The sequence below is a fragment of the Cibotium barometz genome, chromosome 45 (genome assembly GCF_041138505.1).
Source record: "Cibotium barometz isolate CiBa-2024 chromosome 45, ASM4113850v1, whole genome shotgun sequence".
Lineage (NCBI taxonomy): Eukaryota > Viridiplantae > Streptophyta > Polypodiopsida > Cyatheales > Cibotiaceae > Cibotium > Cibotium barometz.
The window spans coordinates 23,665,184-23,683,204 of record NC_141090.1 but is presented as its reverse complement, the minus strand read 5'-3'; the positions used below and the strand labels follow the sequence as shown (position 1 = coordinate 23,683,204).

Here is an 18,021-nt window from a genome sequence, read left to right as displayed (position 1 = left end):
AAAACTCCACTATATTGAAGAGGATAATGCTATTGATAATCTCGACTTTGCTCCAGATTGGAATGAAGATTCTCTTCAATTCGAGGTGAACAACACATAATCTATTGATCCAGGTATGCCTCCCTTACTACATGCTTTATTATGAATGAAAGGTCATATAAAGTATGTGTTTTACATGACAATGGTAGTTCACATGACTTCATCTCTGCAAAACTTGTTAAGAAACTCCAACTTGAAACTTCTCCTTCTACTTATAAAGTTAAATCTACTTTTCAAAGAACTAGGTACAATGGCACACGTGAAATAAAAGATCTCAAAATTTCTATTGGTCCTTATGGTGGGGAAAAATAAAATTTTCTTATTGCACCTCTACACTCCACATATGTTATTCTTGGTATGCACCAACATATTCCACAAATCGCTTATCATATACACACAATGTCTTTAAATTTCAATAATTAATCTCTCTCTTTATCTAATCACTCTTCTCTTGAAACATTTCCACTCATCTCTCACACACAAGCACGTTGTGCATTAAGGAAACGTGAGAAAGCATAATGAAGTGGAAAAGAAATAAGCTTCTCTCTCACCATAATAACAAAATTTCTTGCTTCATTTAACGATTGTTTTGTGGATGACTATCCTCCCCATTTACCCCCTTCTTGTGGTGACTTAGACCATAAGGTAGAACTTCTTCCACGCATTCAACTGCCTCACAAAGCACCATATAGACATGGCCCTTTGCACCAACAAGAAGTGCAACGTCAAGTAGTTGAATTGCTTGACAAAGGTCTCATTCGCCCTAGTAGCTCCCCATTTGGTGTGCCTGTCTTGATTGTGTAGAAAAAGAATAAAACCTTTAGGATGTGCATAGACTATAGAGCACTAAATAAAGTGACTGTTAAGAACCGCTACCTAATCCCTAGAATTGATGGCCTATTAAATAAATTGAAAGCTGCAAGTGTATTTAGTAAAATTGACTTAAAGTATGCGTATCATCAAATCCGTATGGATCTTGCTGATATCTTCAAAACTCCTTTCCGTATATACAATCAGGACATTATGAGTTCGTTGTCATGTCCTTCAATGTCACTAGTGCTCCTACCACATTTGCACGTATGATGAACATTTTTAAATAAATTATCAAAACTTTGTGATTGTTTTCTTTGATGATATTCTTGTTTACAGTTACTTTGAAGAACACAAGGATCACTTAAGCATTGTCTTTGATTTGTTAAGGGAAAATCAATTATATGCTAACCCTGACAAATGTTGTCTTTGATTTGTTAAAGGAAAATCAATTATATGCTAACCTTGACAAATGTTCTTTCTTTTAAACTACGATGGAATATCTAGGCCATATTGTATTAGCCGCCCACGATGGTATTCGAGTAGACCCTAAGAAACTCCAGACCATTCAAGACTGGCCTACTCCTAAAAACGCCCATGAAGTTAGATCTTTTCTTGGTCTAGCAGGTTTTTACTGCAAGTTCGTAAAGAATTTCTTGCTCATTGCTCTCCCATTGACTATCTTGCTTCGCAAAGAAGAAAAATTTTCAATTGGGTGACAATCACGGAAGTCCTTCGAAACTTTGAAGTATTTATTGACCCATGCACATGTCCTACAACTACTTGTCTTTGACCATCCTTTCTTTTTAGTTGTCACAAATGCTAGTGGATCTAGCATAGGCGTAGTCCTCATGCAAGATGAGCATCCCGTAGCTTATGAGAGCCGCAAGCTCAAACCCAATGAAGCCAAGTATAGTACCTATGACAATGAACTTTTGTTTGTTGTCCATGCCCTCAAAATATTGAAGCATTATCTCATGGGATCTGAGGTACTAATAAAGACGGATCAATAGGCTATCGCACTTGTTGACCTAATCTTTAATATCGGATTGCCACATCTAATGGGATTCTTTTATCCAAAATTTTCATCCTATGATCCAATATAAACTAGGCCGCGTTAATGTAGTTGCAAATGCTCTAAGTCGCAGACCTCTTTATGATAACCAAAGTTTTGTTTGCAATTCTAATTCATTTGATGAGCTTAAACATGCTTATTTGAATAATGTGTCTGCTATTCAAGTGCAATCTTTTGATGCCATGATTGACTTGTATGTTGTTGATCCTAATTTTTCACTTGCATAGAATGCCATACATGCTAACAATTCTTTGCAACTAAATGATTATTCTTATGCAAATGGATTTTTGTTCTTTCAAAATAGACTTTGCATCATTGCACCATTTAGAGACCTAGCCATAACTGAGATGCATGCTCCTGCATATATGGGACATAGAGGAATTCAATCCACATATAGCTGCATGTAAAGAATATTTCTTTTGGCCTGATATGAAACATGACATTGCAGAATTTGTGTCTGAATGTATGGTTTGTCAATGAATCAAATGCCATCATGGTAAATCGTTTGGTCTTTTAATGCCCTTACCTATTCCCAAAGGTCCATGGGAAGAGATTTCAATGGATTTTATTACTGGCTTGCCGACTAACTCCTCTCATATTGACATGATATGGACCATAGTTGATAGATTTAGCAAGTAAGCATACTTTGTACCTTACAAGTAGACCTTCTCTGCCCCTCAAGTTGCTAAGCTATTCATTAAGACTATCTTTCCTCACCATGGCTTTCCCAAATTCATTCTTTCTATAACTAAGATGGCTACTTTTGCAATCATTTTTGGGTTGCTTTATTCAAGAACTTAGGTTCTAAAATGGACTTTACATCCAGAAATCAATGGCCAAACTAAAGCTACCAGCAGCACTATTATGGATCTTCTTAGTTCCTACACTATTATGGATCTTCTTAGTTCCTACACTATTGACGGACCCTCTAATTGGGATTAACATTTACCTCTACTTCAATTTGCATACAACAATGTCCCCCATTTGGCTACTGGTCAAGCTCCCTTTGAAATTGTCTATGTCAAGAAACTTCCCATTCCTGTCTCTATTGTGTTGGGCGGATAAGCGAGATTTAATGTGTCTTGTGTTTTTGGTGAGCAGATCAGTGCATGGAGTAGCGTGGGTGCAATGGATTTTGCCTGGTGTGTGTGGCAGTCAAATTTTGGTGTGTGTGCTAATGGTCGCCCACCCATAGTTTTATTTAATTAATTTACTACAATTTGAATGTAAATAGCCAAGCTTGGGGACCAAGTTACTTTTTGATATTAATGGAACAAAGTGGAATGTATCAAACTATTTTTGAGCACTTGCTTTTTGTCAATAAATAAATACATGCATGAGGAAGTGTGCTCACTCATGCATGAGGGGAGATTGGACCCACTCTCTTTGTTGTGCATAGTTTGCTATATTTATCTCTTTCTTGTTTATTTTATAAAGCTTTAAGCTATGGATTTGGAGGTTAATATATAACAGATACCACTATCCACAAGCACATGGTAACTCTTCCACATTGATCACATTGCCTTAATCCTCAAAGTCTTGGCACCCTTGCATCTCACATAAGCATCATAAGAAAGAGTGCACAACTTTGCATCATGCCTTGTTACTTTCGTAACACACATGGGTGTAGGATATCTATCATCAAAATTATCTTCATCTGATCCCTCGGATCAAAAGGAAACTCACCCTTAGGTTCATGACCCTCATCATCACCCAAGAAGTCAATGCATTCATCAAATTTCTCCACTTCATCATCATGCTCATCCTCTACCACTTTGGAAAGCACCATGTTGTGTGTCATATTCCTTGCTTTGCATGACTTTGGGTGATCGTTGCTTCATTTTTCACCACTTACAACACAAGCCCTTACTCCTCAAACCATTGATGCGATCCTCTGTAGCAAATTTCCTTTTGTTTACCCTATTAGAAGCTTTCCCATCACCAATGGGTCCCTTTGAAGGAGCCCCACAAAATCTAAATTTGTTCTTTGCATCTCTACCATACATCATAGGATATCTTAGAATGGTGGTAGTGATTGGAGAAGCTTCTTTAGATGAATTCCATGGTGGCGGAGAGGATACATTAGCTTCATAAGTGCTCTTGTGAAAACTTTGGCTAGCATACTTTTCTTCATAAGTCTCGACCAACACCATTCTTGCTTGATATTGATAGGCTTTTGAGCCTTCACGTCACCTCTAATGTTTGGCTTCAATCCCTTGATGTACTTGACAAACTTGAAGTGCTCACCAAAGTCCTTCACATGCAACATGTGCTTAACAAACTTATGAGTGTATTCCCTTACACTCCCCATTTGTTTTAAATCATCCCATTCGCATATGAGCTTGTCCTTTTGGAGTGTAGAAGTGAAGGTCTCTCTCATCTCTTCTTTGAAGGCCTCCCAAGAAGTGACCACGTAACTGTCACTTTGAGATTCTTGCCACCAAGCATGGGCATAATAGTCTTCCAAATGTAGAGTGGTGAAGTAGAATTTAGATTTCTCACTTCTTGGACTAAGTATATGTCCAATTTGTTGGCCCATTCTTCAAAATTCTCATTGGACATGCTCTCACCATCAAACTTAGTAACGTTAACCTTGTTTTTCACTTTGAGATTCTTGCCACCAAGCATGGGCATAATAGTCTTCCAAATGTAGAGTGGTGAAGTAGAATTTAGCTTTCTCACTTCTTGGACTAAGTATATGTCCAATTTGTTGGCCCATTCTTCAAAATTCTCATTGGACATGCTCTCACCATCAAACTTAGTAAAGTTAACCTTGTTTTTCACTTTTTTCAATTCATCATGGTCCCTTGAGTTACCTAAATTCACACCAGCATTGGTTGGTCTCCTATCCCAAGTACCATTGACGATTGGTTCTTCAATCATCATTTCCTTACCTTTGCCATGCACAATTGGAGGAGGTACTTTGACCTTGTGGAATTCTTCACCAAGATAAGAAAATCCACCCTTGATTTCTTGGGCAATGTTCTCTTGCCTCTTATCAAATCGACCAAACATGCCTTCAATCATGTGCATGATAGCTTACAAGTCATTTGAGACATGTGTATGATTAAAAGCAGAATTAGTAAAGTCGGCTTCTCATATGATGCCTCACCTTACAATTTACCATCCTCATTAATCACTTGAGCATCCTCGACTTCATTGTTACTTGTATTAGCATGATCCTCCATTTGTTTTGGATCTTCAGATGCTTTGCTTGGCCTTCCGCCATTCCCCATGTTCATTTACGGCTTTGGAAAGACTGAAAAATACTAATTTGGGTGTAAATAGCTCAAACAAAGTTGGAATTCGATGTGCTATAGCTTGCCATGCCTGTAATGGATGAGATGAATAGTTATACCACCGTGGATCTTAGTTTTAACAAGTGCTATATCTCTTTGTTTTGGGTTTCATACCACATGCTCACTTTCTAGTACACTAATCAAATGGGCTCAGATTTATGCATTCTTTACATTTCCACGCAGGTCTTGATAAGGAGGTTGAGGATTCTCAAAAACAACCCCATGTTGACTAAAGTTGATTTGTCAAAAAGTCAACGTGTAGGGTTTTACCAAGTTACCGACCTCTGATTTGAATGCTTGATAGCTTGACGGGTAGCCCTAAGTGTGAGGAACAAGATTCTAAGCTTGGTTTCAATCAACAATTAAGGTTTTTGACTGAGTTAGGGTTTTCAAAAAAAAAACTATCAAAGAGGGATTTGGTGAAAATTTGCGACAACCTTTACATCCAAACCACTAAATCTCATTCCCCAAAGCATTTGCATATCCCATGCACCATTTTTGTCTAATTGCACTCAAAATTTGACCTCAATTTGTAAAAAAATTTACCATAACCTTGAGGCATTTGCAACAAAATCTCAATCCCAAACTTATATCAAAATGCAATAATCCACATTGCCAATGCAATGCCATTGTCATCTTTGTGCAATTGATTGTGTTGTTGAAGAAGAACAATGTCGGAGAAGAGCTTTACGCTTGTCGATCTCCTAGCCAAGCCTTCCCACCCTCTTACCAAAGCAAGAGTTGGGGCCACTTCTTTACTCCGAGTACCTAATCCCCCTCCATACCGCTTCTGCAACAAGGCAATCACGACACAGAGAGTTCATGACACACTCCCCCTTAGCCTCTCCACTGAATGCGAAGGGTACCCTCCTCCCATAGTAGATTTTGATTGCTTGATGAAATTACAATATGATCAATTACATGGGATAGGGGAAGAGTCACTTCAATGATTTACATGAGATGAAGCTCATTTAATCATCATTATTGATCTCTTCTTAGCATGTACTCATGCTCTTCTCCTAGTTCCATTTCACAACAATATAAGCCGCAAGAATGCAATACTAATGCATGTGTCTCTTGACAAAAGCATATGAAATGCCTTATATTATTTGAATCAAGCTTTAATCATGATTAATGACATTAATCTTCATTCCATAAGCATGATTAATGGCATTAATCTTCATTCCATAAGCATGTAGTGGTTTCCAATGCTCAAAGTCTCATGCAATGAAGCCCACAAGGAAAGTATGTATGAGAAAGGGAATGCCAAGAAACTTAAATCCTCATGAAAATGCCCCAATTATGTGTGCAATGAAGCTTGAATGATAACATGTTAAGCATAGCAGAGCTTGAGACTCATGAGAACCCAATTTCGAGAAGGAATTCTCCAAAACTTGATTCAATGCTTTGAAAAGGCTTAATGATGATGAAAATCCCCAAATGTTGACTCAATACATTGCAAGAATTGAACCAAAGTTATCTCATGAAAATCCCCAAATTATGATGAGAGAAACCTTAATGAATATGGAAAATCCCCAAATCTTTATTAGAGATAAGTAATGATCAAATACCAAGAGAGGACTCCATTGAACATTGCTAAACCTTACCTTAATCACCTCCATATTCACAAAATCGTGCAAAAGAAATGGTGCAGTTTTTAGGCTAAATTGCTTACTTGCTTGGCCTTAAGAGCTTTACAAAATGCTAATAGTTTTCAACGAAGAGTTCAACCAACTCTTACTAGGCTCTTCTAAGCTTTTAAGCTTAATCTTGGACACAAAATAGCAAGTAAGAAATGGCACATAGCCTCATAGCATCAAAACAACAACAAAAATCACCATGAAGGTGAAAGGGTGCACAGAGTGGAAGCATACAAGCACTGGAGTGTGCTGAGAGAGAGAGAGTGCAAGAGAGATAGAGAGAGATCAAGCCACTATGTTGAATATATTGCAATGAAACAGTCCCAAGAAAGAGACATAAAAGGTCTCATAAGTGAGGGATACAAAAGGAAGACTAAACTATGAGAAAAGAGGGAGGCAAGCCCACCTATATATAGGTAAAGAGGGTTGGTCGACTGGACACCATGTAGTTGGGCGACTGGACATGAAGTACCCAACTTGGGAAAAATGTTAACAAAATATGGAAAAAATAGGGTGGCCAGCCCCCCACAACCAAGGGCCATGAAAAGGGACCAAAAGGAACTCCAAATATGAGCAAAAATTGGGGATGAATGTGCTAACAGAAGGAGCTCAAACTGTCGCTAGAAATTTTCCCTAAGCATTAGTGAGCATTATAGGAGTTTTAGGGTAAGATTTGGCCATGGAAAACATCTAACAAGAAGAAGGAAAGGCAAAAATGTGAGTAGCAAGAAATTCTTCAAAACTTTATCCCAAATTTGACATGGCTACCCTAAACTTACTCAAACTCCAAATCTAGTCCAGAACATCTTTGCTACCCCCCTAAGCCTTAAAATTTTGGCCAAAGATGTAAAAATGAACTCAATCCAAGGTCTCCCCATCACTCTTGCATCAGAGGAAAAATTTGTAGCCATGGATTTGTGAGAAAAATCATGAAAATTACACAAGAAAACAAATAAAAGATCAATTACCATTATCTCATGTCCACTAACCTCAATATGATTAGCTTGAAGTCTTTCATGCATGATTCAAGATTTCCAAGAAATCAAGAAACCTTGCATTTCATAGAATTGTTGCTCAAATTTTCTAGGATCAAAGTCAAGGGCTCTGATACTAATGCAGAAAGAGATTAGGGTAAGGAAGGATGCTACACTTAAGTGGAGTACCACACATTTGCACTCAATGGGAGTACCACCATAGCCAAGAGCTTGGGCTCAAGATTTATATTGAGTTTGTAAAAAGGTTATTGTCCATCTCCCCTAATTCACTTATATAGGCCCATGGTGTGTTCACACGGCCTTATAATCCATTATTTATTTACATGCTCGGGCGTCCATGGCTAATTGTCCAATTAATATGTTCCCCTTCATTACACTTTTAACTCATACTCAAGCTAAAAGAACTATAAGAAAGAAGGAGAAGACATCTTTTATTCTTGCCAACTAGCTAAGCGCCTAAACCAAACGTGTCTCATGATCCTTTTATTTCTAAGTTCTTAGACTACTATTTGATGGATGACCTACCTTCTGGTTTACCTAAATCCTGTCTAGAAGATCATAAAATTGAGATAATCCTTGGAATCTCTATGCCATGTAAAGCTTCTTATCAAGTTAACATGCTTGAGAAAAAAGAGATTAAAAAACAAGTAAAAAAATTGCTAGAGAAAGGACATATTAGACCCAACAATTCTCCAAGATTAGAAAACAAGTAAAAGAATTGCCAAAGGAAGAACTGATTAGACCCAATAGTTATGCATTTGGTGCTCTAGTTCTTCTTGTCAAAAAGAAAAATGGAACATATCAAATGTGTTGATTTATTGTGCTTTAAACAAGATTATTGTGAAGAACCAATATCTGATACCACAAGTGGATGACTTGCTAGACAAGCTCTAGGAAGCATGTCTTTAGTAAAATTGACCTCAAGTCCAGCTACCATCAAATTTGTATGGATGAAGGAGACATTTTTAAGATTGCTTTTAGAACCCAAACTGGCCACTATGAGTTCTTAGTTATGTTGTTTGGTTTGACTAATGCTCTGGCTGCTTTTAACAACATGATAAATAGAATATTCTTGAAACATAAATATTTATTGTAGTATTTTTTGATGATATCTTAGTTTTTAGAAAGAATCGTCAAGAGCACAAATAACATTTAGAAAAAGTATATTCACTTCTTCGAGAGAATCAACTCTTGTTAACCTATTACTAGGGTTAATAAGAGTTACCACCATTATCTTACATCAAGGAGTCAAGATAGATACACCAAAAGGTCATACATTCAAGATATGAAGCTATGGTGTCCAAATCTACAACTTGGACGGGCGCCCATAATGGTGTGGCGGAATACTTATGGCGATTCTCGCTTCAAGAGCATGTGGTAGTAATTTAGGATGAAGTTCCAAGTGATGTACTTCATGGATATATTATGAGAGTAGTCAATGTAATATCATTAGCCCTCTTATGAGCCTAAAGTACCTGGTCGGCCATAGTTTTAGTGAGTGTGAACACTATGGCCATCTCTCATAATATAGGAGACTCTCCCATTGTGCAATAGAGTCTTGCTCTTGCTAATCTCTCTCCCTAATGCTTGCTAATGAGTGTGTGTGAGTGATGTGAGGTGAGAGAAGGGACGAGTACCCATAGTGCAACACGGAGGTGTGACAATGCTCATGGGAGGTGCGGTGGAATTGCTTCTAAAGGAGTTGTAGAGCTTGGAGACCTCAAGGGTTACGAGCTCGACCATTGGAAAGATCCTCATGATAGTTGCAGTTCACCAGGTAATCTCTTGTTGGATGTGTTTAAAGGGGGGTTAGGGTGAGCCACAATATTTTTGGTGCTGTTGTGCCGGGGGATTTATCCCTCGGCTTTTTCCATTGTTTTTCTTTAATCTATGCATTAACCATTGCCCATTATCTTGATTAATGGTTTCCCATGAAAACGATGTGGATTTGATGGTGATTTGGTTTAGTATAGCTCTCTTTTTTGGTTTTATAAAGAATGCCTTTTGCTTAATTTTTAGCTTACTTTGTTGTTTTTGTTGTGACAATGTGGTTTTAATGTTTCTAGGACTTACACAGAGTGTATTAGGTTTAGTTTGCATCCATTGCATCACACAAATGTAATAGAATACAATTTTTAGTTGTTGTTGGCTCTCTGTAGAGTTAAACATAGAGCTAAAATCATTAATTTTAGCTTAAATTGTGTGTTTTTTGCTGGAATTATATGCATTAGAGTGTTAGCAAGCATTAGGAGTAGCTTAATCCTTGAATTTTTTTCTCAAAACCATAAAAAAACTCTTGAAATCGACTAATCTCTATTAATGGATTGGTTTTTGTCATTAAGGGTGATTAATTCACTTCAAGAGGAAAAATTTGAGAAAATGTATTTTTTGGGATATAATTCGGACACGTAAGTAGTCGAAATTAGTGTTTTTAAGTGTTTTGAGAGCATCTAGATGCATCAAAATACCTAATTACATCAATTGAGGAATTTGACTCTCTTTTGCTTAATTTTACCTTAAAAGAAGAGACCAAAATTATGAGTCTAATTAATCTCTAATTAAATATTAATTTACACTTTAGCTGATGCACATAGCTTAGCAATTCTTTGCTCTATCCCATGATGTGCTCAATTGTGTGAATTAATTAGAGATTAGTGGTTAATTAGAGTCCTTGATTAGTGTAAAAGAGGGAAAGATTAGTGGGAAGATTAATCTTTGATTAATTCCTAATTACCTTTTTACATAACTCATTAAGGCTAATGAGCATTGAATGAGTAGATACCCATGAGTTGTCAAATTATCCATTTTGGGGTCATTTATGACGCGTGTAAGGGAGTGTCATAAAAGAGTTTTTTTTAAATTCCCACTTACATTTTAGGGAAAATGCCAATATTTTTCTAATTTAAAATTAACAAAAATACCCCCCAAAAACAAGGAAATTTGAATTTTTCTCTAGACTCAAAAAATAAAAAATAAAAAATAAAAATAAAATCACGTGAGCTACGTGGCTCACGCTGTGAATCATTTTTGCACTTTCATGGCTTAAGCGTCTCACGACCTAAGCATCTCATGGCCTAAGCATCTCACGGCCTAAGGGTCTCACGGCCTAAGCATCTCATGATTTAAGGGTCTCCGACTTAAGACCTCACGTGAAAAAAATAAATAAATAAAATCAAATTTGATAAAATCCATGAAGTCCACTTCACGTTGTGAAGTGCACCCTGACGTGAAAGGGGGTCCGTCGGTAAAAAAAAGGGCCTTGGAAAACACCCTTGTTCGGAGACCTGTATCTTTTAAACTGTGAGTTCGATGAAGGCGCTCTAGTGCTCATCGTAAAGCCGACATCAAGCTCTTCAAATTTGGTCTTGATCGTTCGAAGGCAAAATTGATTGTTTTGGCCTCTGACCAGCAGCCACAAAATTGGCCCGAAGATCGAGGCCAAAAACTACCCGAAAAGCACTAAAAATTGTGAGAATGACTTCAAACCATATTTGGCTACTTTTTGAGGGCAAAACGACAAAATCACGAACGACTCAGAGAGACAAAGTTGTAGTACTCCAAAAATACTACAACTCTCTCATACAAAGTTTTTCTAAATTCCTTTTGGAACACCTTCAAAATCGGCATGCGAAACCAAAAAAAATTCTCGGAAAGAATTTTCATCTTTAGACAATGATGGAAAATAGATTTTACGACCTCCTCTTCCATTTGGGATGCTAATGGCATGCACCTTTTCTAGAAAATTATCTCTAAGAAATCGTTCACGTGCGTGTGGCACCTAAGCTAATTTGGACAAACAGACACTCGTTTGATCCAACAAAGGGTACGCCAGGCCTCCTGAGGCTGTAACGGATTGTAATAGGCTATCATAAAATATATAAAAAAAAACGTGTGCTTGCTCATTAAGGAGCAATTGACATCGTAAGACATGGCAATGATAGAGGGATTACGTGGGCCGATACCCTCACTGAATCCAATGGCTGACGTCTTCAAGCCATTGAGATCCATGCCCTAGCTGCAACTCTCAATACCATTTGTCATGTTGACAATAATCGTGTCATCGGGTTTTACATCCCCTGCCACTTCAATCCCACCGAGCTTTGGTTCTTTACCTAACATTCCCACAAATCCTATAGGTACTAACCCTTTCCAACCTCTGGATGCCCACACCTTGGACATATTGACTAATCTAGGAAGGGGGGTTGCCCAAGGACTAAGTGAGTCCCTACCCACAAGAGCACTCACATACGGCCTCAGTGACTCTTACAAAAATACGGCCGTACAGATTTCCAAATTCATGGGTAAATATGATGGAATAGCTAATCCTGTTCAATTCATACAGATGTTTGAACAGAGATGTGAAGCCTTTGGAAATCCAAATTGCTCCACCAAGGTACATGTGTTAAACCTATGCTTAGTAGCGAGAAAAGTTAGTCGATAGTTCATCACATTGATGCCGGCAATTAAGACAAACTTTAGAACCTTGAAGTGAGCCTTTGTCCATGGCCTTTCAAGACAAGGTGATCGATGGAGTGTAGCGACGTAACTCTATTCAATTGAGCATAAACTAAATGAATCCATTAGAGAATTTATCCTTCGGATAAAACTCTTGGACTCACGATGTGTCATGGGAAAAACTAAATGATGCTCAATTGAAAAGATGTTTTATAAGGGCCCTGCACTAGCCAATCTGCCCCACTTGTGGGTGGCAGAAATGTAGTGCAAACAACAGCGCTCTGATACCAACTGTGAGATCCCTCTGCCCCATCCGCGCACTGGACTCCCGGGCTGATAGCGGAAGCAACCCCCTCATGCGCGAGGTAGGGATTCTCACTTGGGGCGAATGTCTGGGCACGAGACTAGGCTGGTGGTCACTCCAAAAACCGATACCGGGAAAATTTTCCATGCCCGGAAAGCAGGGACGATTCCACCTTTTTGAATTTTTCTTAACGAGTTTTCTAACGAGATCAAAATCTAAACTATCCTCCACCTGTCATATCCAATTTGTAGAATTGCATTAATAGATTAATCTTTGAATTTTTAGCTTGTGTGCCAAATAATTTATGGTGGGATTTGAACTCGGGTGGATCATGGCCTTTATAAGGGCCCTCGCACTAGCCAATCTGCCTCACTTGTGGGTGGCAAAAAGGTAGTGCGAGGGTCCTCTTTTATTACACACACACACACTACGGGAGAGAGAGGTATTAACATCGGTAGAATGTAACACGAGGGCATATACAACCAACGGTGGGACTTGAACTCAGATCATGGCCTTTATAAGGGCCCTCGCACTAGCCAATCTGCCCCACTTGTGGGTGGTAGAAAGGTAGTGCGAGGGTCCTCTTTTATTACACACACACACACTACGAGAGAGAGAGGTATTAATGCTGGTAGAATGCAACATGAGGGTGCACATAGAGAGTGTTACAAACGGGTCTCGTGTTGAATCCATGATGGCCAACACAGAGAGAGACACAGATAGAGGCACATGTCTTGTACACGAGCCTGCTCGATGTACTCGTGCTGCCCTCCTGGAAAATGTGTGTGTGTGTGTGTGTGAGAGAGAGAGAGAGAGAGAGAGAGAGAGAGAGAGAGAGAGAGAAAGAGAGAGGCCTACATTCTCTCCATGTTCTCGTCAAATCCCTGCCCTTCTGCAAAATACAAAAGAGAGAGAGAGAGAGAGAGAGAGAGAGAGAGAGAGAGAGGCATGCATTCTCCATGGAGATGTTAGGCTCTCTTTTTTTCGGCAATGCTTCAAGAATATTCCAGAACATAGGGGGAGGGTATCCTCACATCTTTTCTTAGTCCACGATAAGTAGATTGAATCGAATGGTCGATATTTAAAGTAGGCTACGATACGTAGGTTGAATCAAACAGTTGGTATTTAAAGTTGCATTTCAAGTATTGTTTGTATGTAAAAACCATATATATTCGCCCATAAGTTAGTCTCCCATCAGCCGTGATGCAACATCCATGGAGTGTCTTGGGGTTTTGCATTTTGTTGTGCTTGAGCAATGGAGTGGTTTCAAGAGCACGTGGGCGGCCTCTAAGGACCTAAGGAAGGTTGCGTGTGAAGTGGCGACTTTGTAAAGGCAGACCCGTTTGTCCTTTGGCCCTACACGATTCGAAAGGGCCACCCAACACAGGCAACTATATAAACAGCTGACCTCCGGTTTTGATCCTCCTTCTGCCTCAGGTGACAGGTCTGTCCATATGGCTATGGCTATTGCGGCAGCATCTCCTTCTACCCCCTCCTCGTCTGAGCTCTCCATATCTTCGCACGGTCCCGCTCAACTCTTCAAAGCCTTAGCTTTTGATCGTATCACCCCCATCGCTCCTTCGTCTTCTGCCCGCCAGCCCTTAACCCCTTTGGCCTCCTCTTCATCGCCCGGCTCCCCCTTCACAGAGCGCTATTCTGTTAAGCCCCTGTGCGGTGGTGGAAAGATCGATCTCATCTCAGCCCTCCATCCTGCTCTTGCTTCTCAGAGAGGTAAGCCCTTCAGCGCATCAAATACATTTCTCAAGTACTTCCATTTGAAAGCTACTTTGCTGTCTTTTGGTGGGTCGAATTGGATGCTTTTATGTCTCATTTCATTGCTAGATAGAGTAGATAGATCAAATGCAACCGTGGTAGAACACAATCGTGGCCATTGTATTGCCATTTCATCCTAGGGTTTGTATTTCCATTCCATTCTAGGTTTTGGAACATTTGTGCATTAGGTTCCAGGGCTTAAACCTTGCTCCTTGCAATGGCCATTTTTTAAAGAGGAGAAGTGCAGCCAATCTGCCTTTTTAATTCACATGTGAAACAGGCCGAGGCAAAGAGGTGAAGTGCAGCTAGGTTACCGATGACAGTTGATTGAGGCCAGAGCTTTTTTTTAATTGTGAGATCTATGTTGCAGACTGATGTCATGACTTGTGACAGTATCCTAGTGTACACCTGGAGTGCAAGGGCTTGCCTGCTCTGGCCATGTGATTGAAGAATGTTTGTTGTTATCATCCTTATATTGCTCTTTAGATCCAGCTTAGAATGTGTGCAATCGAAGACCGAGAAAGCGCAAACACCCAATGGGCATGAGAAGTTACACCTCTGGGTAGCCATCAGCCAATGGCCGTTTACTAACTTCAAGGTTTTTACTTGCTGATATGGCATGTATGAAGGTTTAGACAACTAAATTTCTCGTTAAAATTTTGAATTTGATGCTCACCAGGAGTGCATGTGGTAGGTTTTCAGAACCTGGTTAAACCTTAAGATCTTGTGTATCCCATTGATAGAATCAAAGAGCACACATGTTGCAATATGAAGCTGTCCAGAATCTCTGCAATGAGGGACTTTACCTTAAAAGGATATAAATAACTTCAGCTAAGCTGCGGAGGATTGATATATGTTCAGAAAAAAGTTACAAAGTTGCTCTTTTGACTAGTCTACTTGGTCTGATTTTGACTCTTATCAAGTCTCTTTGTCTTACTTTGAGGGCATTGATCTGATGCAGTTGAAAGGCCTCAACACAATCAAGACTGCTCAGTATCATGCCACAATGAAGAAGATCATGACATTGCTAGTTGTTTGCCTGAGCTGAGGCAACTGCTAAATCTGCTACGCAAGGAAGAAAGGAAGCAGGTGAAAGGCCCCGAGAGTCATGGCCTTGGAAATGTCTTTTTGGTTGGAACTGGACCTGGGGACCCTGATCTTCTAACTTTGAAAGCATTGAAGTTGATGCAAACAGCAGATTTAGTCTTGTATGATCGTCTAGTTTCTACAGATATTTTGGAGCTTGTCCATGCTGGTGCTCGTCTCCTTTATGTGGGAAAGACAGCAGGTTATCACAGTCGCACTCAGGTGAGTTGCTCTTGATGTTACAGCAGTCTATGCAAGCCTTGCCAAGCTCATTTTCTGATCTAGATATTTGTAAAGTTGAACCTATATATAAGCATGCACCAATTATTTTGTGCTGATGTTGTTAGGATGAAATTCATCAACTGCTGCTAAGCTTTGCAGAAGCGGGGGCTACGGTATTGAGGCTTAAAGGCGGAGATCCATTGGTGAGTTGACTAACCTACCTACCTACTCATGGAAGATTCTGATCTCTCCCCCCCCATCCTGCTCCCTTCCTCCCAAGACCCACCCAAGCACCACCTGGAACCTAGTTTCAGAAGAATATTGAAGTGGAGATCTATGAATTTCACTCAGGTCTTTGGAAGGGGTGGTGAGGAAATGGATTTTCTGCAACAGCAGGGTATTCAAGTGAGGGTTGTCCCAGGTATGCTTGTTAGTTCTTTTTACACTTATCCTTTTCCTGCTAGTTCTGATTTATCTTTGCATCATTAGTATCATGTTAGAAAGCTGATACAATCGCGTGGCAACTGGAGCAGGAATTACGGCTGCTTCAGGTATTGCTGCAGAACTCGGGATTCCTTTGACACACAGAGGTGCTGCAAACAGGTTGGAAATGCTTTTGGGTCCTCCATCAAGCATGTTTTTAGTTTTCTCGATTCAAAATTTGATACTCTTGTTTGCAGTGTCCAGTTTCTTACAGGGCATTCCAGAAAAGGAGGCGTTGATCCTCTTTTTGTTGCAGAGCAGGTGGCAGATCCTGATTCAACCCTTGTTGTATACATGGGCTTGTCCACCCTTCCAAGCCTTGCTGCCAAATTGATAAGCAATGGTCTTTCTGCTGAGACTCCTGCTGCAGCTGTGGAAAGGGGAACAACGGCATTTCAGCGCATGGTAATGTATTTGTTGTAATGATCTGACCAAACAATCACTTTTGCTAAACATGATTAAACATGTTCTGATTGAAACATCTTTGGGGGGTGTTTTTACAGGTATTTGCAGACCTGCAAGAGTTGCCATCAAAAGTTGCTGCAGCACAACTTGTTTCACCTACTCTCATTTTCATTGGTCGTGTAGTGGCTCTCTCACCTCTGTGGCCCCATGCAGCCATGGTGAAGGAGCATGCTACTAAGGATGCAGTCAATTTGTCACCTGTAGCATAGATACCTTTTCAAGGACCTATAATGTGGAAGGTTATTCGTAGCTCAGAGATAGGGTGGTTAGTGTGGCTCCTATTCCAGCAGATGATGTGAGTTCAGAGGTGCAACATAGGTCTATATGGGGGGGTGTGGGGGACTTGCGGGCATCTGGCCCTTTTTTCTCTTTTGAACTTTGTCGAAGATAAAATAACACAAAGCCATACAGTTCGTGACACTACAACAGGCAGAAGGTTAATCAGTGACACATACACTTGGTTTCGAGTGCAGGTGCCTTATCTAATTCAGGAACAGAATCCTTAAACACATGATGCCATCAATCACTTTGTAGTATGCAACTGTGCTGTCCAACGAGGAACAGAAGTCTTGGACACATGATGCCGTCAAATCACCTCGCAATCACTTTGTGGTATGCACCTGCATTTTAATGAAAAACAGGTGTCTTGGACAGATGATGCAATTCAATCACTTCTAAGTAAGCAGCTGCAATGTTTAATCAGGAACAGAGGTCTTGGACACATAATGCAGTTCAACCACTTTCATAGTATGCAGCTGCATTGGTGGCTCCAAAGTAGTCTCCGCGGACAGATAATGCAGTGCAATCATTTCATAATATGCAGCTGCATGGGTTAGTCAGAGCGTAATCCTTGAACAAAGCATGCAATTTGTCCTGCTGATATGCAGGTGGCATGTGATCTTTATTGGTACTGGATAGTGGCCTTCATTATGCCAGTTTCTGTACTTTTGGGTGGTCAATTTTTCTTCTTCCTAGCCAAAAAGGGAGCTAATAGGAGAGAGGAGGGGTATTTTATTGAACATGTCTCTCAAGAGGAATGTGTTCTCGGCATGAAATGGTATAACATACAACAGAGTACAAATTGTCTTGTAAATATTTGGAGGATTGAGGACTATTATTGTTGAAGCATCCTTTTATTTGGATTAGAGATAGCACTGTGCTTGAGTTTGCATTTCTATACAATTGCTGCCAAATGTGATTTTGTTCTCATGCCTTAATAAATCTATTTTGTTACTCAGTCAAGGAGTTATTACAGTCTGCAGTTCTATTAATGCATTCTGTGCCTTGGAACTTAAATTACAAACTTTTTGCCATCAACAATACTCATCTAATGACCCACCCATTTTGCAAATGTTTGTATTTTGTCCTCTTGCTG

The 18,021-nt window shown here is 39.6% G+C and overlaps 1 protein-coding gene across 1 annotated transcript; it reads left to right on the top strand.

The window, feature by feature from the left end:
* Positions 1 to 14,046: 14,046 nt before the first annotated feature.
* Positions 14,047 to 17,771, top strand: LOC147612551 (S-adenosyl-L-methionine-dependent uroporphyrinogen III methyltransferase, chloroplastic-like). The gene is made up of 7 exons (XM_086783169.1): positions 14,047 to 14,348; positions 15,352 to 15,698; positions 15,824 to 15,901; positions 16,050 to 16,119; positions 16,232 to 16,301; positions 16,379 to 16,586; positions 16,685 to 17,771. Exons 1-7 carry the CDS (start codon positions 14,072 to 14,074, stop codon positions 16,853 to 16,855), a joined length of 1,221 nt encoding a protein of 406 aa, XP_086639295.1. The 5' UTR covers positions 14,047 to 14,071; the 3' UTR covers positions 16,856 to 17,771.
* The last annotated feature ends 250 nt before the right edge of the window (positions 17,772 to 18,021 follow it).